We start from the raw sequence: 20788 nt of genomic DNA, 5'->3' as shown, positions 1-20788 counted from the left end.
GCTCATGTTTGTTCCTTTGTTTTTAACTCATCCTAAGCAAGAATATCTGTGAAATGATAGGTCTGTTATGCTCATTATATTTTTTTCTTAATACCCATTTAAAAATACGTTAGTTAGAAATAAAATGCATCTATCTGTGTGTTACCTAATATTGTCTGCGTATCACTAGCACGCTTTGGGAAGCAGTGGATTGTGCTAGTCTTCAATCACAGTCAATGTGAAGTTTATACACAGCTCTCAAGAAGCCGATAACTAAGGGTTACATGGAGTCTCTTGACTTGAAGCTTGGAGCCCATTTCTTAGGTAGTTAAATTTGGGCGTGGAAAAGCATGAGATTTTTTTAAATTAAAATTACGTGAGTTAGCCATAGTATCCCATCTCTGTCAATACCTCCAAACTGACTCATTTTGTTATTTTATTTGGCTTTCATTTGAGGAAAAATTGAACAAACAAGTAGTTGTTGTAAGCAAGATACACACTCCTCTAGTGGTCAAGGGTTGGCTGTGTTGCCTTGATGTTTTGAAATAGAAATAAATGGACTGATAAGCCCAGTTTTATGCAATTCATATGAATAGTAATGATTTCAACAACTTTCTTTTTCATTTTAGCTTATCCAACATTAGAAATGGGTTTCTGTGTTTCCAGCTGAATCACTGACTTTCTTCTGGGTCACAAGAGTATTTTAGAAAGGAAAGATAGGAAAAATCTGGACATGAGGAAATATGAAGTCTACTCCTGACTCTGCTAATCAGCAGATCTCTATTCATCTTCGTTTTCCTCTTCTGTTAAATGGGCATAATAAGAATTATTTATGACCCAAAAGAGAAATGATTGTGAAACTTTTTAAAAAATAGAAAGTGCTGCATAAATATAATGCAGGAAAGGAGGAGGATGAAGATGCTGCTGCTAATAATAATGATGGTTAAAAAAAAAACCTGAAATTTGTTGAACTCTTACTAAGTCTCATATGCTCTGCTAAATGCTTCTCTTGGATTTTTGCAACCACACTGTGAATAGATATTGTCATTAGCCTTATTTTATGGTGAAGAAACCAAAGCATGGAAAGGTTAAGCAACTTGCCCAAGGTCATTTGGCTGCTAAGTGTGGACTCAGGATTAGAGTCCAGGTGGTCTGACTTCAGAGCCCACGCTTTTTATCTTTGGAGGGTAGGACGGTGTAGGTGTGGCCCGAGGAGGCTAGCAGCCACTGCAGCCTAGTCACCAGGATGGTGACCTCAGCTTGGTCACAGGGGACCTCCTGTTGAGTCTTCTGGCCCCAGTGGGAAATCTCTGGCAATCAGTCTAAAATTCAAAGAGTTGTTCTGTGAGCATGGAAGCAATATCCAGAGCTTCATGGCTGTGGCATCAAGCAGGCCATGTCCTCCTGTGCCGGAGCCCTTCTCCAAATACTGCTAGGTGAACACTGTCAAATTCTGCCTCTCTGACTCTCATTTTTTGTTTTCTTCATGGGCCAGCCCTTTTCTGTTTACAGATTCTATAGATATGCTAATACAGTTCATTGACAGTAGTAGTATAGTTTTATAATATTGTAACTCCATTGTTATGATAAGTTATAGAGCTTGGACCACAGACAGACAAAGGTAGAAATCCAGTGTGACCTTGGGTGAGTCACTTAACCTTCGTGAAGCACATTTTCCTCATCTATAAAAAATGAAGACAATAACTTTACCTTACTCATAGGATAGTTGTAAGAATTAAACAATGTGCCTGGCACTACACCATAAATGCTGAAAAACATGTTAAGTGATAACAGTAATGATTACAGTCCAGTAGCTTTGGGCCTTGAAGACTGTGTCTTTTGTGATGGTGTCTGATTTGAGCTTATTAGTTTAGCATAGAAAGTTCTGGGATTACCTTCCTGTAACAGCTGTTGGTGCCGCTACTCTCAGACTGCCTACAGTGCCCTAAACACAGTAATGGTGATGATGATGGATAGAAATTCCTGTCTTCCTAACGTGGAGTCCTGTGAAACATCCTCACCTTTTGATGTCTTTCAGTCCCGGAACTCATTGATGGGAAGACATTCACAGCAACAGTGGTGGGTTTGAACCCTTGGGTCGAATATGAATTCCGCACAGTTGCAGCCAATGTGATTGGGATTGGGGAGCCCAGCCGGCCCTCAGAGAAGCGGAGGACAGAAGAGGCCCGTGAGTACCACCCAGGATACAGATAGTCTGTTCCAGAGGCTACTGTTCCTTAGGGAAAGGCTTTGAATTCTTCCTGCTCTTCAGCCCTCTTGAGGCTCTGTATTAGCACACCCTTCCCTGGGATGATTATGATGATCAGAAATCACGCCAGTAGATGCTCAGCTTAACCAGTAGTGAGTTTCAATCAAGAGTTAAGTTCTCACTCTTCCCTGGGACCCCTTGTACAGGGATAGATACTCTGTGTTTAGTTCTCTCCAATGTCAACTCTTCATTGGTTTGTTTGGTCACCAAGATTCTCCTACCAGGATTATTATTTTTTTTAAATACATACCCCACATTTCAAATGAAATCAACTCACAGAAATCACTGTAGCAAAGAATAAGTTCTTCAGAAATGTTCAGTAAGATTTTCTTAGGGTATAAACCGTTCCCAGAAGCTAAGATTCAGAACATCTTGCTATTTCACACAAACCCATGCAGAAATTTAGTGTGACCCTCATGTACACAGCTTGAATTCCCAAAGGGAGAGAATGACATCAATTCATCTGCGTTAGTTGTATTTTTACTTCTCTCATTAAGTATGGGTCTGTGTAGACTTCCCAGCTGTGACAATACCAAATATTTGTTGAAGGAATAACAAGGTCCCTAAGCAAATGAGAACTCTGACCCTACTCCTGGACAAAAACCCATCTACATCTATTTCATAGGCCTTAACCAAGGGGACATACCCAGTTACCAACTACATACCCCAGCTAGACAATTTTAAACTCTGTCTGGGGTCTTTCATTTACATGCTGATAATATAGCTAATCCCCATGCTTTCTTTTCCCCCTCCAAAACTGTAATTTAATTAATTCTTCTCAACAATCATGAGGAGGAAGCTAGCATAATTTCCCCTCTTTTACAGAGAAAACTGGGGATCAAAGAGTTTAAGCACAGTGAGCCAAGGGTCAACCTATGTTCACCGCTTCCTTCAACACCCAGCTTAAAACTCTCCTTCCCCTGAGAAGCCATTAGCCCTACCCTACTCTGAGCAGCCTGCTACTTCAGAACACCACTGCACTTCTCCATTCTGTCTGTACCGTACTGTTGCTTATTGTTGACATTGCTCTATAATTGTCCTGTATGTGCTCTCTGCCTCAACTAGATTGTAAGCTCTGCAGGGGCAGAGTGTCTATTGTCTCTCCTTTGTGTACAACCGCATGGTTAATAAATGGCTACCCAAGCTTTAGAACCAGAACCTCAGTCCTTTCCTCATCTCAGTGAACCTCAGCCTTTAGGGATGGAGCTGAACCATTGGTCAGACATGTCAGATAACATGTGTATCTTGTTGAAAGGGAAACAGGTAACCAGTATCAACTTCCTCGGTATGTTTCACTTCCTTAAGCTGATGCTTTGGGCCCCTTTCTGATCCCAAAAGACAAAGGTGTGTGCATCAGAGTATTCATTTAAAGTGAGTCACCTCAGCCAGGCAAACTTCCTGGCCCTCATTTGCCCTTGCCATCTGACATGACTTGTTTTTTGTCTCCTGCACAGTCCCAGAAGTCACCCCAGCTAATGTCAGTGGTGGTGGAGGCAGCAAATCTGAACTGGTTATAACCTGGGAGGTAAATGAATCATAGAACCAAAGGAACATACATTAGTCTAGGCGATTTTATTATTTTCCTCTATGTTAAACATATCTGGGAAGTTTCCTCCTCTGTTTTTAACAGCTAAAATCCATTTGCATGCAAACACTCCCCCTCACATAGCTAATGACTAGCAGAACAAGATGGTGCTTGCCCATTAATTGTTAAGTTTTAATTCAATTCATCACAGGAAAAACAATCATGAAAGGGAAGACAACAGAAGTAAAAACCAAATATATATATATGTATATATATATATATATAAGAAGGCTGGTTCAGAGAAAACCAGTTTTTCTTTTCTTCCTCAATTGCTGCATGACTAATTGATTTAAAACATTTGCCAGCAATAGATTCAGTGTACCAGCATGATTTCCTGGCAGTTGGCTTTGCTGCTGGAGCTCTCTTCTATGAGGTATTTTTTAAACAACCTGGAGGAAGGTTAGTCACCAATTTATCAGAAATTGATTTTGAGAGAGGAGGTGGGAGTTTTAGAATGGGTTCCTAAATGTTTTTGAAGAATTTTAAATGACAGCCCCAGAAGTTAAAATCTTTCATTCAACCAAAGCCCCAGCAGTGAAAGAAATCACTCCCTCTGGCTCAGCTCTTCAGTCTGATCCTGGCTGAGCAAAGATGCTGTTTACTTCTTCAATGAGATCTTTTGTCTATTTGGCACTGGAGGAAGATTCATATTAGATGGTATATGTTGAAATTGTTGGGTTCTAGATCAACTGTCCAGTCATTTCCAACAATTTCAGAGCTGAGTCTCCCCATGAAGAAGTCAGGCTCTCTATTGCAGATTTTCATCAAGTTTTTTAACCTTCTGCAATACCTCATGAATATTTAAGGTAGATCAATGGCAAGCCCCAAATTTAAGACTCGACAAAGCCCAACATAAGATTGGTGGGGAAGAATATGGACAAGAATGTTGGGGAGGGAGAATAAAACAATTTTAACATTTGAATCAAACTACTGTGATTTCTGAAAACCACCTCCCTTCCTTCCCAGACAGTCCCCGAGGAATTACAGAATGGTAGAGGTTTTGGTTACGTGGTGGCTTTCCGGCCCTATGGCAAAATAATCTGGATGCTGACAGTGCTGGCCTCAGCTGATGCCTCCAGATACGTATTCAGGAATGAGAGCGTGCGCCCCTTCTTTCCCTTCGAGGTTAAAGTGGGTGTCTTCAACAATAAAGGAGAAGGCCCTTTCAGTCCCACCACAGTGGTATATTCTGCAGAAGAAGGTATGGTTTATGCTGCCTAGATATTTGATATTTCTTCAATTCTGAGAAATTGATTTTAGGATGTACAATCGCTTTAGCACTGTACCCATAAATTTAAGGTATATCCTTATTTGAGAAGAGTATAATGTAAAAATTTGGTTAATTATTTACCACTGGTATCTTAGAAAGATAGCAATACTACTGTATATAAAGACTAATGACTACCCATTATTAATTCCATTGCTAAGGACCAAAATCACAAGCACCACAAAGGTCTTCATATCTACATATATGTTATCATTACTTTTAAAAGAATTCTATTTTTAGAATTAACCCTTCACGATCTAGCCCCTGACTCTATCTTCTGGTTCAACTCCTGCTGCTACCCTGCATACTCCATGCTCCAACCATATCCAAAGGATGTGCAATTATCCAAACAAGCTTGAGCCCCTTGTATATGCTTCAGCTTCTCTTAATGTTCCCTGTCTTGACCACCTTGTGATTTCATGGTCATTCTTCAAGACTCCACTTGAACAACAAAGGTTCTCTCATTTCCCCTGGCCAACTGTGTTAAGTGCTTCTCTTTACCTTAATATCTTAACATTCCTGTTATACTCTCATCTCAATGTATTATAAACTTTGAATTTTAATTTGCCATCCTCACTAAGGTATGTTTCTTGAGGGCCGGCTATTTATTTTTCATGTTTGTGTCACCAGTGTCTAAATGTGCCTGACACATAGACCCTTAATAAGTACTGAATTAATTAACAGAAATAGAAGCTTACATTGTTATGGATAGACAAAACCTTAGAGGTCTCCTTGTCCAACTTTTTCTGTAACATGATGTGTATTCCAGAGGGAGTCCACAAGTTGATTGTAAATGGTACCAGAGGAACTATTAAAAATATTTAATAGTTATATATTGATTTGAATTGCATTCTAAAAAAATACAGCTATCAAATGAAAACCAGGATTTTATGAATGTTAGTATGCATGACATGGCTAGGTTTTTCTTTAAGAAAGACCACGGAAAGGAAAATATTAATATATAATAATGGTCTATATCTCTGGCGAAAGTAACTGAAATTGGGGAAGCAGTCTTGGTCCAGGCTCTCCTTTGCATTTGAGGATGCTGAGGCCCATGAAGCATAAATGACCTGTCCAAGATCAAACAGTTTGCTATGTAGAACTGAACAGTCACCTGGCTCTCCTGAATCTTAGTCAAGTCAGGTGACTCTCCTTTTGCCTTTCTCTTTCATTTTCATAATCCAGTGACTAAGACTCAGGTTCATCTATGACAAATGCTAGTTAAGAAGGATGTGTGTTAAAGGAATCACTGGCTATGAAAACGTGGTGCTTAAACTTAAGTAGTCTTAGGTTAGTTCCCTTTCACCTACCCCCAAATTTAGACGCCAAAGACTTTGGACAAGTCTCTTCACCACCGTGTTCATCACCAACTCCCCCCCAGCCGTTAATCATGGCTTCTCTATAAAAAGAGGATTTGGATCATAATCACTAAGAGCTATAATATAACCATGGATGCTTTGCACCTTGTAATGCCAGTATCTAGAAGTTTGTCCTGATGCAGCTGATAGAGTGATAACTTTTTCCATACTCATCCTCAGAACCCACCAAACCACCAGCCAGCATCTTTGCCAGAAGTCTTTCTGCAACAGACATTGAAGTTTTCTGGGCATCCCCGATAGAGAAGAATAGAGGACGGATACAAGGTTATGAGGTAAGCAAGAGATATGAGCCTTGAGTCTGGGAAAGAGTCCCTAGGTCTCAGTGAGACCTTCAAAACACACTCTGATGCGAAAAAGACCTGGATTCCCATTTAGAAGCATTTGTTTTAGGGAACAATTGCTTCTAGGGGAGCATTAATGGAAGCACAGAACATTCCACTGTGAGATTACCCTTTTCTGTGGTATGCTCCAGAGATGTTTTTTAAAATAGATGGAGGTATAAGCATTTATGAGATAGTTGGCAAAATGAGCTTTAACTTCTGAAATGCCTGGGATTCCTTGGGCTCAAAACAAAGGTGGGAAAAAAGGGAGAAGTAGCCAGCAGTGGTTGCGCCAATTTACATCTCACAATGAAGCTAAGAACAAAAAGGGGCCCTTCTTACTGTGGATAATTTCTCAGAGCATACAAAGCTCTTGGTTCTGAAAGCTCTGCTTGTGAATTAGAATAGAAAATGAACTCAATCATAAGAATCTGTATTTAAAAAAATTCCCTGATGACATTGGAAATATCCCCAATAGTTATGATTTTCGAGGTCTTCCTTTTTATTTTCTCAGGTTAAATACTGGAGACATGATGACAAGGAAGAAAACGCCAGAAAAATACGAACAATCGGAAATCAGACATCAACAAAAATCACCAACTTAAAAGGCAGTGCACTATATCATTTAGCTGTCAAGGCGTATAATACTGCTGGGACAGGCCCCTCCAGTGCAACGGTCAACGTGACGACCAGAAAGCCACGTAAGAACAACCTTGCTCAAAAATATTTTAGGGATTCATTAAACATATCCCAAGTTCATTCCGCATCCCCACCTCCCAATGATCATTTGCATACTAATTGGTATCATTATGTGGATTCAAATTTACCTTAGCATTTTAACTGAAGCTTTCTGAATACCATGCAAAATTCATTGCTCCAGAGGACAGAAAGATAAATGTTTTTCTCCTTACTGGGAAGGGCTACTTCTTTTAGCTATAAATGTTAGGCGACCAACTGAATCTTTTTCCATTTGCAGTGCTGTATCTCGTCATATTTTAGTGACCTTGAAGACACATATTAGTGCAATAGTCCATTAAATTGCCTCCACTCTCGAATTGTAGTAAGGAGATATTCCTCAGAATCCATTGAGACTTAATAATCTGTGACTTCGTATATCTTAATTTTTTTATAGCACCAAGTCAACCCCCCGGAAACATCATATGGAATTCATCGGACTCCAAAATTATCCTGAATTGGGATCAAGTGAAGGCCCTGGATAATGAGTCGGAAGTAAAAGGATACAAAGTGGGTAATTTCTTTTTTGCAAATGCTGTTAATGGGGACAGTCTCTTCCAATGAATCATATGAACCGTGTTCTCCTTTTCTCTGATGATACTCTCACAGCCTCTTTAGGAATCTCTGTCCTCAAAGTGGTCTGAATTTTATAAATGGTCCCTGGCAATGGGCCAGGATTTAGAGAATTGCCTAAACTTTGGGTTCAGACAGAGTCAGTCTGATATGGTTAGACCCTGTGGTGGGGACTCTGAAAAATCCTGAAGAACCACATTTTTAACATGTCTACTGTCGGTTTTGTTTTGTTCTTGTCTTGGTTGTATTCTTTTAATCAACAATAACTTCTCAGTATTACTAACGGTTAATCATTTTTGTTCATATTCCTATTGTTAGGGAGATGCGTATATAGAAAAAGAAGCAGAGATTTTTTAGAAAATTCCTTTGCCTGATTCTATAAATGTTAGCCAGACTTTAAAGAGCTAGAAATGAAAATGTACGTAGCCTTGGTACCCCAGTTAAAATGGGTTATAAATATCTTGGGGTTTTTTACTTTTAAATGACGTTTGAGGCAATCAGTGCAGGTCAAATGAAAGTGGTCTGCAGGCTGACTTAAGCCCATGGGCTGTGAAGTTTTTGCACAGCGATGTTGAGAGTAGCAGATAGGCAGTGCTGTCAAGCACTAGTTAAAGAACATGGACCGTTGGGAAGTAGTTGGTAAAGCCAGAGCTGGAATTGGGAGTTGACATAGTCATTAGTAAAGCCTTGGGCGATGTGATTAGAGAAGGATTCGGAAAACCTTCCTTTTCATGGACTGTTTTTCCTTCACCTGAATGGCATAGTGACTTGTATTCTGCCAGCAGAGAAACATTCCCTAAAAACTAATTTGCAGACCTTTCACTGAGTCCTTTTTTAAAGGCAACCTCTTCTGGAAGGGTCTTAAAGTATACAGTCATGCATTGCTTAGTGATGGGGGATACATTCTGAGAAATGCGTCGTCAGGTGATATCGTCATTGTATAAACACTATAGAGTATACTTACACAAACCTAGAGTGTCTAGCCTACTGCACATCTAGGCTATATGGCAACAGTCTGATGGAACCACCCTCGTATAAGCAGTCCATTGTTGAGTTAAATGTCATTATGTGGCGAATGACTGGATAACATAAAGAAACGGGAGACCTATGTTTTGGTCCTCTATTGGCTATGTGACTTTAGGTAGATCACTTAATATCTCTGGGACTGCATTTTTCTTTTATTAAAGGAGAAATTTTATTTTCTAGTATCTTCATTTTCCTCTGAGCCTTTGCATCTCTGTTCCATCTCCTTGGGACTGTACCCCTTACTTCCACATTCTTAACCAGCCACTCATCTTTCAGTTCTGAGCTTAGAAGCCTTCCCTGATGGCCAGAGCTCTCTCTGTTGGCCATATTTTTTAAATGGCCTTTAAACCTTCCATCCTCTTGGGTAATTGTAATTGGCTGATGCCTTATTGTGAATCCCCATACTGTGGACCTCAAGAGAACAGTGGCTGAATTTCACCCTGATTTCTCCAGCCAAGCATACATTCAGTCTGGTTGTCCTAGAAAGGAGGTCTCATTTCCTGAACTCCTAAATCGTTAGCCTCTTAGTGTGAAATAATGTCAGTTTATCTGATCAGTTTTATACAGGACAAGAGAGACTGGAAGATGAAAGAGGGAGGAGTCCACTAAAATGAGGAAAAGAAAGAAGGCAAGAGCAAAGACAGACATTTGCAACTTTGCAGTTCTATCCCAGGCTAACATGACAGGACCTTAATCACCACAGGAAAGAAATGCAGATGTGATGTGGCCCAAATTGACTTAACCAAACCAAGAGAGACAGTGAAAAAACCCTCCCAGCTTGCAGTTTCACCCACTAGAACAGATTAAAAATTGTCCCTCCCAGCTTGCAGTTTCACCCACTAGAACAGATTAAAAAAGCACAATAAAAGTGCAGAAAGCTTTAAGAGTCCCTGAGAAGGGGCACGAGTTTGGTGAGAGAAGCTTTAACTAGATTTTAAGCTCATGTTCAAGCTGGTGCTGAAATAAAATCGAAGGGCAGGGAGCTACCTAAACTGTTTCAGGCAGCCAGGCAAAATGTTAGCTCAGCAAGAGATCCTAGAGATCATCTAGGCAAAGCCCTTCATTTTACGGATGCGAAAACGGAAGCCTGTTGAGTTGAGTGACTTGGAGTGCCCACAGCTTTCACAGAGGCAGAGATCTGTATGCAAGCTGAAGTTTGCTTCAGTGAACTGGGTTCAAAAGATTATAGGCATTTTTTAGGAAAAAAATTGAGGAACAAGTATTATTTAGTTGCCATTTCTTTGTACTCCTGTCCCCATTCAGAAACTCTCATATGAGCTTGTCTTGGTCGCACCTTTCCAAGAAGGCCCTTCTTATATTTTTTACCACAACAGACACTTTGGCAGACCTCTCGGAGATTTACTTGAGCAGCATAGAATCAGGCAGGGTGTGGTGGAATAAAGCAGGGCAAGACAAACTTGGGGCATTCACCTCCCAGAAAAGACCTGCTGGGCCTGGCATAGGATGGGGGGAAATTTTTATTTCCATAGAACAGGAATAAAACATTGGAACAAATGATAAGTGGAGAGCTTGGAATCTTTCCATATCAGAGCAGCAGATCAGATGATATAATCTATTTAAGCCATGGATTTAGACATTTTTCCAAATATGGTTTTTCATGTTGGTTCACTGTATCCTGTAGATCTAGATTATTATGAAAAATATAGTGGCAGCTCCAAGTTGGGAATTTTGTATCTAAGGAAGCATCAGCGATGGATGGGTGTCAAGTGTGTGAAATGCTGCAGAAACTGCATGTGTGACGGTAGAGAAAAGAGAAGGAGGAACAAGGTTAGACCAGATGGTAGGAAAGGGCTCTTTCTGAATTCTTCTTGATTTCCGACTCAAGAACCCTTCTCTTTAGGGCTCGGATTGGAGGAGCCAGAGTCCCCACAGCCCCAGTTAGATCCCAAGGAATCTCACTGTAACTGGCTCTAGATACTGAATTGCTACGTATACCATGTAAATGTTTGGAGATGTATAATTTTTTTAATTACGCATATGATTTGTGTGTGTGCATTTATTTTTGCATTTTTACCTAAATTGTCTAAGTTCATGGGATTTCTGCTTAGGTAAACAGTCTCAATAAGAAGTTGACTTTAGGAAGTTTGAGACCCAGAATATTCTGTCAGCACAAATCCTTAAGCTACTTTGTGACACTCAAGCTAACAAGAGAACATACAGTTTTAGTATCACAAGCCAAACTGCCTACAAAGCCAGGCAGGTTACATAAATGGGTTAAGTTGACTCGGTCCTTTCAACAAATACTGTAAATATATGTGCCAAGCACTGTTGTAATTTATTTTAACTTTGTAATAGCCCATGAAGTAGGTACAGTTATTAGCCCCAATTTTATAGATGAAGAACTCATGGCACAGAGTTTAGTAACTTGCCTACCTCACATAACTAGTCTATTTTGTCCCAGCTTTATGAGATATAATTGACATATAAGATTGTATATAAGTTTAAGGTGCACGATTCGTTGATTTGATACATTTACATATTACAAAATGATTACCACCATGGCCTTAGCTAACACCTCCATCCCATCACATAATCACCATTTCTTTTTTATGGTGAGAATATTTAAGATCTATTCTCTTAGGAACATTCAAGCATATGATATAGTATTATCAACGTAACTAGTGTATTGAAGACCTGGGATCTGAATCAGGCAGTATGGATCCAGAGTCCCACCTTTTAGCCACTCAGCTATTCTGCCTACCAGCAATAAACGAATATATCAAGTAGTAATAAAGTACTACCAAGAAAAATAACTCATAGTGAGGGGAATAGACAGTGCTGTGGAAGAGACAGGAGAGACATTATTTTATACAAAGACCAGGGAAAGCCTCTTACAAGAGGTGACATTTCAGTTGGGCTTTGACAGAAAGGAGGAAGTGAGATAGGCAGTTCTCTGGGAAAGAGTGTTCCAAGCACAGCAAACAGGATGTGCAAATGTCCTGAGGTGGGCACATGGACACAATAGAAAGTGTTGAAGACTGTGACAGACTGCAGAATTTGTGATTGTCCAGAATAGGCAGTGGCTTCTCCAGCCAATTGCTGCCAGAAAGGAATGTAGACCAGCATGGCCACATCTTCCAGTTTTTCAGTAGAACTCAAACTTTTTCACCTATAATTCCTTCATTTTTAATTGGTGACATGTAACTCAAAAAAAAGTAAACACCATAAGGACCAAGCAGTTAACATATGCAGGCCAAATATGACCCATGGGCCATCAGTTTTCTCCTGTCTAACCCCCTTATTTTGCATTTATGAAGACATAGATGAGAGAGGGGAAGCAACTTGCCCACAAGCACACAGGTATGGCCATCCAATATTAGTCAAGAATACGGCCTGTGGACCCAGACTGCCTAGGTTTGAATGCTCGGTCCACAACTTGCTGGCCCCTGGGCAAATTGCTTAACTTCTACAGTCTCAGATTCCTCCTCTTTGCAATCAAAATAACAACAGTGCCTACCTCAAGAGGTAATCCATGTTAGCATTTAGAAAATACAGTGTTTAAACACCTAGTAAGGGTTCAACAGTGTTTGATGCCATTATCGTCATGCCCATGAGCCCATTCTTTCTCCTTGTCTTCTACCCTGGGTTGTATGAAATGCAAGCTCAGCCTTCAAGTCAGTCAGCTGAACGAGTGTTTGGTGTAAATAAAGGTTTTACAGGCCTTTATTTAGGTTCCACTGCAGTCAGTAATATTACAAGACTGATAAGCAGTGCTGATAAAAGGGCTGCTTTTTTTGTGGAAGTGTTTCTTTTGGATTTATATTTGAAACTAGTTGAATTCTCTGCACTCTGGCGAGGACCAGAGGTAAATCAAAGAAGCAATTTATTCCTCAAAGCCAGATGTGCCCTTGCATCCCATCAGCCAGCCCATGTTCCTGAAGGGCTGTGATGAGATGCTTTGACACTCACTGCTGAATGTGCCTGAGGATTTATTTGAGCCTGATCGTTGGTGAGGGGATGCTGAGTTTGATACAACTGATGCTCCAAAAAAGGAAGGGGGAAGGCTTATGAATCTTTCCACCTTAAGGAAATTGTGTTTTCCACCTTGTATTAGAGAGACATAAATTAAGGTGATGAAATGCCAGGGAACAAATGGGATCTAAACCATTTTAAGGGAATTTTATGAATTTCACTTGTGTTTGGTTTTTCTTGCAATAGAAGAGTGACCTTCTGTCTCTAACCTCAGCAGATCAGATTTATAGTGAGCCTTAGGGAAGGAGGAACTAATCTTGTAGTTCTCCAAGTGTAGTCCCTGGACCAGCTGCAATGGCATTATCTGGGAACCTGTTAGAAATGCAGATTTTCAAGTCCCAGCCCAGACATACCAAATCAGAAACTCTGGGTGGGGGCCAGCAAGCTGTTTTAACAAGCCCTCCAGGGGCTTCTGATGCATGCTCAGCTTTGAGAATGCCTGATCTAACCCATGATCCCCAGCCCACATTAACATCACCTGAAGATCTGGTTTTAAACAGTCGCATAGCCTGGACCCTGCCTCTACAGAGTCTGACGCAGCGGGGCTGCAGACCGGTTTCTCAGCCTCCTCACTGCTGCCTCTTCAAGCTGGATAATTCTCTGTTGTGGGGCCTGTCCTCTGCATTGTGACATCCTTGGCTCTAGCTACTATGCCAGTAGCTCCTGTTGTAATAACCAAAAGTGTCTGTGGACATTGCTAAATGCTCCCTGGGGGGCAAAATTGCTCCTCTACCCCTCCCAGCCTTGTTGAGAACCACTGGACTACAGCAGTAGTATTTTCACAAGCTCCTAAGTCCTTCTAACACACAGCCAGGACTGAGAACCACTGATGACACCCAACCCTATCTTTCCTATTGTCAGGGGAAACTGGAGCTGGTGGGTTATAGAGGTTTAAGAGTACAGGTTTAGGAATCCTCATCCTGCCGCTTACCGGCTCTGTGACATCTCTGAGCCTTAGTTTCCTCATCTGTAGAAAGGATTAATACCTGTCTTCTCGGATTGCTGTGATGATTAAACATGGTGATGTCGATAAAATGCCTAGCTCATAGCAAACATCAGAGAGTATTTGTGGGATAGTTATCATCACAATTATTGTTGTATCCAGAAAGGTGGATGCACTTTTCCAGGCTTTTATATTTTGTTCCTCATTGGAGTTGATGATGATCAGCATAGGCACTACCAGGCAGGTGAATGTGTTTTCACGAGACCTAGTTGGCCACCTCATCAAATGAGCCTCTAACCCAGACTCAGAGCCAGTGGCGGCCAAGAAGGGAAACAAAAGTGCGTGAGGGGACTGCTAAAGCTGCAGACGCTTCTAGAGTGACTGCGATTTCCGCATAACATCCCCTATTTTGTATGTAGCTCAAAAGGGATTCCCAGTGGTAGGAAAAAGGGAGTTATTGCCCTTGCCTTTCAGAGATCCTCTCCCCATGCTGGAATGCCCTCTCTCCAAAGGATCCATGATAATAGTAGCTTATCCTGCCCTGTGCTTCTAACTTTTGCCAAGTATGCTTCCATCTCTTGTTCCCTTTGAGTTCTCGTAGATACTATTTCTTACATGTTTCCTTTAGAGCCAGGCCTTTCCCTATATTCAGTCCTGTGCAATCTTGAGAAAACCCCAGAAAGGTGGGTATTATTATCCCCATTTACAGATGAGAGAAATGAGGCTCAGAGAGGTGAGGTAAGTGGACCATGGTCACACAGTGGCCAAGTCTATTCTGATGCCAAAGCCCCTCATGTGTAACTGAGCTCTATACATCCTCAAAGAGGTATTAATTTTTTCAGGTGTGCTAGCTGAGCCTTCCAGAGGTTACGTGAGGCCACACAGCGTGTTGGTAGACTCATGCTACCCCCCAGCCCCATGCTGCAGTATCCTTTAAACTCTTTCCTCATGATGAAATGGCAGCTGCAGACATGGCCCTTGCTATAAATGAGCCTCCCAAATGCATGTGGGCAGCCTGACAACCTTGGTGGCCCTGCATTTCACTCGTGCCCAGAGGTGGAAACAAAGGAAGGCTCCATCTCTGGGGCCTTTGTGAGGACAGCAGGTGACACCTGTTCTTTCTGTGTTGGCAGGTCTTGTACAGATGGAACAGACAAAGCAGCACATCTGTCATTGAAACAAATAAAACATCGGTGGAGCTTTCTTTGCCTTTTGATGAAGATTATATAATAGAAATTAAGCCATTTAGTGATGGAGGAGACGGCAGCAGCAGTGAACAAATTCGAATTCCAAAGATATCAAGTAAGAATGCCTTTTTTTCCCTCTCCCTTCTCCCTCCCTAACTTATCTTATAAGCCTTCGCAATGAGTCAGGGCTTCAATGAAATTAAGCCCACAAAGAAAGACTTCTAATAAAAATGGACCATACCACCCCCTTCCTCAGACAACTGGTGTTTGCTGATCACAGGCATTTCATGCAAAAGACAGTTGGCCAGTTTAATCTGTTCCAATCAAAAATTAGATTAAAGCAGCCCCAAATCGGTCACACAGGTTTTTCCATGTGGCCCCATGTGGTTGGCGTCTACAATAACCCCCAAATTACAGCTTAGCAGGTTAAAAGCATGCCTCAGTCAGGAGGAACAAGCAAAAGAGTACTTTAAAATGCTTTGGCAATTTGTCTCTAGTGAAACGATGTAATTCAATGTCTTTGGCTGAAAGTATTTTGAACTTGACACTATTTATTTTGAATATGTGTGTGTAACATATGTACATAAATGCATATGTCTATATATAGTCAAGATTATTTGTTTTTAAAGTTTGTTGAATAGTTTTGAGAGTATTCTTTTTTGAGCAAATATATTCATTCCTATTTTTCAAATCCTATGTTTGCAAATATCTCAGCACATTTTTTTTTTTTGTCATTGTTATGTGACTTCATTTATTTGAAGGAAAAAAAAACAGAATAGCCAAATCCATAAACAGAAATCAGATTAGTGACTGGCTGGTGGTGCGAATTGTGGTTTGATGGGTACTGACTTTCCATTTAGGGTGATGAAAAAGTTCTGGAACTAGATGGTACTGGTTGTACAAAATTGGAGCCACTGAATTGCACACTTTAATTTAAATGGTAACCTTTATGTTATGTATATTTTACCACGATAAAAAAAAATTGTAGTTAGATATCTAAGTGTCAATTTTCATTGGCCTTTGGATTTAACAGTCTGGAGATAAGCGATTCAGTGAAGACTGGAGATATAAATTTTCAAGCCCTCAGTGGAGAGATGATATTACAAATCATGGGCAAAAGCCTTACTGCAGAGTCCTGAGTTTCAGCCCCTCTGCCAAGTGTCCATTGCATTATTTTTCAGATGAGGAAAGAGGTTAGTGTGTCTTGCTGATGTCAAGTTAGAATAAAGCATCCACCAAGCAATTTTAGTTGCATCTATAACATTCGGATGCCTCAAATCAGAAGAGAAAATGTTCATTGGTCCTTTCACCCTTCTTCTGAATAAGCATTTGTTAATCTTAACGAACAGAACAGGACTTCAGATGGGAAAACCAAGGCTGCAGCAAGCTATGCTCTGAACTCAGGAGTAGTTTGCCAGTTTCCAGATGAAGTTTCTATTTATTACACCTTTTTTGCATACAAAGACTAACAGCATATTTGTCTTATAAGAAACTGGGGAGAATTGAATTCTACACCTCGTTAAACCAAGGGCTCTAACTTCTGTTGAAAGGGAACCAGATTTATGGTGAGATATGGAACTAATCTCAAGGCCACAAAAACAAAACAAGATTGGGGTTTGTTTTGAGGTTAGTTTATCTCACTTTGTTAAAATCTCACTTCACACTTTCTTATCATTGCAAGGATTATATATATTTTTTTAGGGTGACTGAGATTCTTGGTTTAATTGCTTAGAAAAACAAAGTTTAAGCAATTATCTTGGTATCATTATCAGATAACAAGGATGTAACTTTGAGCAAAACATGATCTTTTCCTCAAGAGATTTTTCCATTTTTTTTGGTCAAAGATCTGACAATCTTGAAGAAACCTCAAATGACAGTTGCTAACCTCTTAGTATGAAAAATGTAGGACCTATAAGAGAAAGTTTTTAAAGGATTGAGATTATTTTGGGGGGTCTGGGGGGTGTACATAAACAGACATGGGATCGAATCCCAATTCAGCTGTTTACTAGCTAGGCGAACGTGGACAAGTTCTCTAACTTCCCTAGGCCTCAATTTCCTCATCTGGGAAATGGTATAGCAACAATACCAGATATTCTTAGGGTTGTAGTGAGAATTGTGTCATACTGCTCGGTGCCCAGCACAAAGGTAGAGTTCAAAAGCGAGTAGCAATTTTTATTTGGGTGCATCATTGATACATCATATTTTAATAACATTACCAGTAATATTGAAGATGCTTCCTGTGTTAGATGTGGACATCCTCATTTTACAAATGCTTAAATGGAGGTCCAGAGATGTCCCATAGCCTACTCCCACATTCATAGCTAGGAAGTCATGAAACTGACATTAAAAAGTCATTAGGAAGGGGCTGGCCCCGTGGCTGAGTGGTTGGGTTTGTGCGCTCCGCTGCAGGCGGCCCAGTGTTTCGTTGGTTCGAATCCTGGGCGCGGACATGGCACTGCTCATCAAACCACACTGAGGCAGCATCCCACATGCCACAACTAGAAGGACCCACAACGAAGAATGTACAACTATATACCGGGGGTCTTTGGGGAGAAAAAGGAAAAAAATAAAATCTTTAAAAAAAAAAAAGTGGTTAGGAAATGGTCATTTTCAGTAGAATCCAGCCAGTTCTGCTGTTTCCAAAAGCCCTGTGGCCTTGCTTTCCAGGGTGAGGCGATGTTGAGTGAATTTATTTTCTCTTTGCAGATGCCTATGCAAGAGGAGCCGGGCCTTCCACTTCAAATGCATGCACGCTGTCAGCCATCAGCACCATCATGATCTCCCTCACAGCTAGGTCCAGTTTATGACGAAAGTCACCTAAAGGACTTACTGTTTATAATATAAGCAACATTTAGCTAGTTGTTTTGGAGACACCCAGTACTAAGTAATATTGTTGTTCAAGTACATCTTATTACTGGAAAAAAAAATGTTTTTTGCTTCTTTAGGAATGGCATTATACAGTACTTCCTCAAAGCAAATCTAGCTTTGTCTGAAGTTTCTTTGGAAACTCTGCAATGCACTGAAGACATCTGTAATATGATGTTACCAAAGCAGTTTACATATGTCCTTATATGCATATTTTTTATTATATATTTAGTGTTTTATAGAATTTTTTAAAGTTAACATGAAATGTAGATATTAATTTTTTTCCTCTGCTGTAAAATGCTATGGGCAACACGATCATACAATTATTATTTGAAAATATTTCCTTTAGAGACAGAATTTGAAACTCATCTTGGTAAATAAATTGCAAATGACTTGTACAGTTTTACAAGGATCTAGTGCAGAGCAGCTGAAGGCTTGGTCTATAACTCAAGGCTGCTGTCTGTAAATGACTCTTCAGATGGTTAACGCATTGCATCAAGTCCTTTTGACACGTACACTTTGTTTCCCAACCTGTTGTCAATTTTGTTTGACCCAACTTGAGATGGTTTCAGGAATGGCTGCAATCTCAAAACCTAAACTCACTGCCCAAGAGGTACCTTGTGCAATACTCCCATCCCTGAATTTAGCGGTGTACGGTAAGACTTTCTTTTCACACCACTAAGTTAGCATCGTCTTTGTAGTAGCATTATCTTAGACATTAAATTTGAAGTTAAATATCCTGTAGTAACATAGAGCAAAAGTTACTATACTCAACCCAGTCTTTCAAAGGATAAAAGATAATTTTACTATCTTTAAATGTATCTGTTTTGAATGTACATTTTTAAAAAAGGTAATTCTCTGTTGATGGATTCATAATTTCTTTATATATAATATGTGTATCTCTTTAATAATAGAGCCCTTCTTTTGAATCAAAATCATGTACGGAGTTTGGCAGATTTCTCCTATTTCAGCAAATAGTTGCTGCAAAGAATTTTTTCATGATTCTATAAAAGATCTTTAGTAAAATTGTATGGTATCTTGATGATTCTCCTGTTTTGCAATAGTAGCCTAGTTGCTTTATAAGCTTTACCTTCTAAGTCTTAAAACCACACATTGGAAAATGACAATATCAACAAAACCGTATTCTTATGAAAAGAACTATTTGTTATAATGGGGGAGGTTTTGTAAGTTGACACTAGTGGAACAGTGCATATAAAAGGCAATGAAATTTTCTATAACAATTTTCACATGTAAACACGCTACCACCTTTTCTTCTTTCTGAGAGAGCTCAAATTTGCCTGTAATTTGTCGTTTTCGCTTACAAATAATATAAGTTAAATTTCAACCTTCTAGCTATATTTATCCAATAAAGTCATAATCAGGATTCCACGTGTGTAAAAACTAGAGTGGTAACCAGAAAAAACATTGTCAGTATTTCAAGCTGTGTTCCTTTCTTAGTTTGATATGGTTACATCTATGTTAAAACAAAATTTAAAATCACACGCAAAAAAATCAACAAAATAATAAAATGAATGAAAAAAAAAATGACACCCCAGGGAGTTCCCAACCCCAGTGTAAATGATATTTACCAGTGATCCAGCATATGTAATCTTTTTTTAAAGGTATTGTTAATAAATATTCTGTCATTTGTAAAGATACTTGTCTTTTGGGAGCATTTTTCCTGCCTGCCTGTCAGGGAATTTGTTAGCTCACCCTTGTGCTAGTTGTAATTTGAGATCATAGAGGGACTCAAAAGTCTATGGCCAGGATCCAAAGCTAGATGCCCCTGAGCTATTCCTTTGGAACTGATAGCCCTGAATACACCATTTCAAATCCTCTTTGCAAGTAGAGAGGGTTGAAATCCACAAATAAATGTCCTGAAGATCTAACGTGAATATTTTCTCTTGATTAGCTAAATCTTTTGTACACTTAACCTAAGGATATCTTTTGTTTGAAGGTTTCCCCACCCGTGCCGCTAAAAGGATAAAATGTAAACCTGAGCATTTAAGGCCCTTCTTAATCTAATAACTCAACTTTGTACCCAGCCATACTGAGCCCTCACTGGCCCCTGAACACTGCTTGCTTTTGGTCTCACCTCTGTGCCTTTTGGTCACATGGCTGCCCCTCCCTGAAATACCCTCCCCACTCTTCTTTCTCACCCAAATCCTAACTGTCCTAGGGTGGCTCCAGCCCCAGCTCGTCTGTGAAGCCTTCCCACACCCAGTCCTTTGTGATGTTCTGCCTCTGAATTAGCTGCAAGCCCTGTCGGTACCACTCATTTAGTAATTAATCAGGTACGACTTTTGGAAATCTCTTGTACTGTTATCTTGCATTTTAACTTAACTCCTGTATTGTTACTGAATTTTCCTTGTATGTATGCCTTGTCTTCCCAACTAGATTGTAAGCTCCTTGAGGGCAGGGACTTCGGTCTTATCTTCCATGTACTCTTCATAGTGCCTAGCACAGTGCCTTGCAATAAATAATCATTGATTAATTGATTGAAGGGGTCTTTGAAGTAGCATTTTGCATCAGTTGCCTGCCTGTGTGCCATAGTGAACCAACCAGGGAAGACTGTGTCACTGCTTCTGTGAGGTCATGGAAAACGTTAGAAGGCCTGGCTTCTAATTTTATGCCTTGGAAAAGTCCTTTAGTCTCTCAGCTTCATGA

At 40.1% G+C, this 20788-nt stretch overlaps 1 protein-coding gene across 10 annotated transcripts in view; it reads left to right on the top strand.

The window, feature by feature from the left end:
- The window catches only part of CNTN4 (contactin 4), an 874157-nt gene extending 853538 nt beyond the window's left edge, over positions 1-20619 (top strand). For all 10 annotated transcript variants that reach the window (XM_008518912.2, XM_070576725.1, XM_070576728.1 and 7 more), the window contains 8 exons: positions 2018-2167; positions 3703-3773; positions 4800-5034; positions 6639-6751; positions 7314-7500; positions 7932-8044; positions 15203-15371; positions 17963-20619. In XM_008518912.2, coding sequence (XP_008517134.1) covers positions 2018-2167; positions 3703-3773; positions 4800-5034; positions 6639-6751; positions 7314-7500; positions 7932-8044; positions 15203-15371; positions 17963-18063 — 1139 coding nt within the window. In that variant the 3' untranslated portion in view covers positions 18064-20619. The remainder of the gene's footprint in view (positions 1-2017; positions 2168-3702; positions 3774-4799; positions 5035-6638; positions 6752-7313; positions 7501-7931; positions 8045-15202; positions 15372-17962) is intronic.
- The last annotated feature ends 169 nt before the right edge of the window (positions 20620-20788 follow it).

The sequence above is a fragment of the Equus przewalskii genome, chromosome 15 (assembly GCF_037783145.1).
Source record: "Equus przewalskii isolate Varuska chromosome 15, EquPr2, whole genome shotgun sequence".
Lineage (NCBI taxonomy): Eukaryota > Metazoa > Chordata > Mammalia > Perissodactyla > Equidae > Equus > Equus przewalskii.
This window is presented reverse-complemented; position numbering and strand designations above follow the sequence as displayed.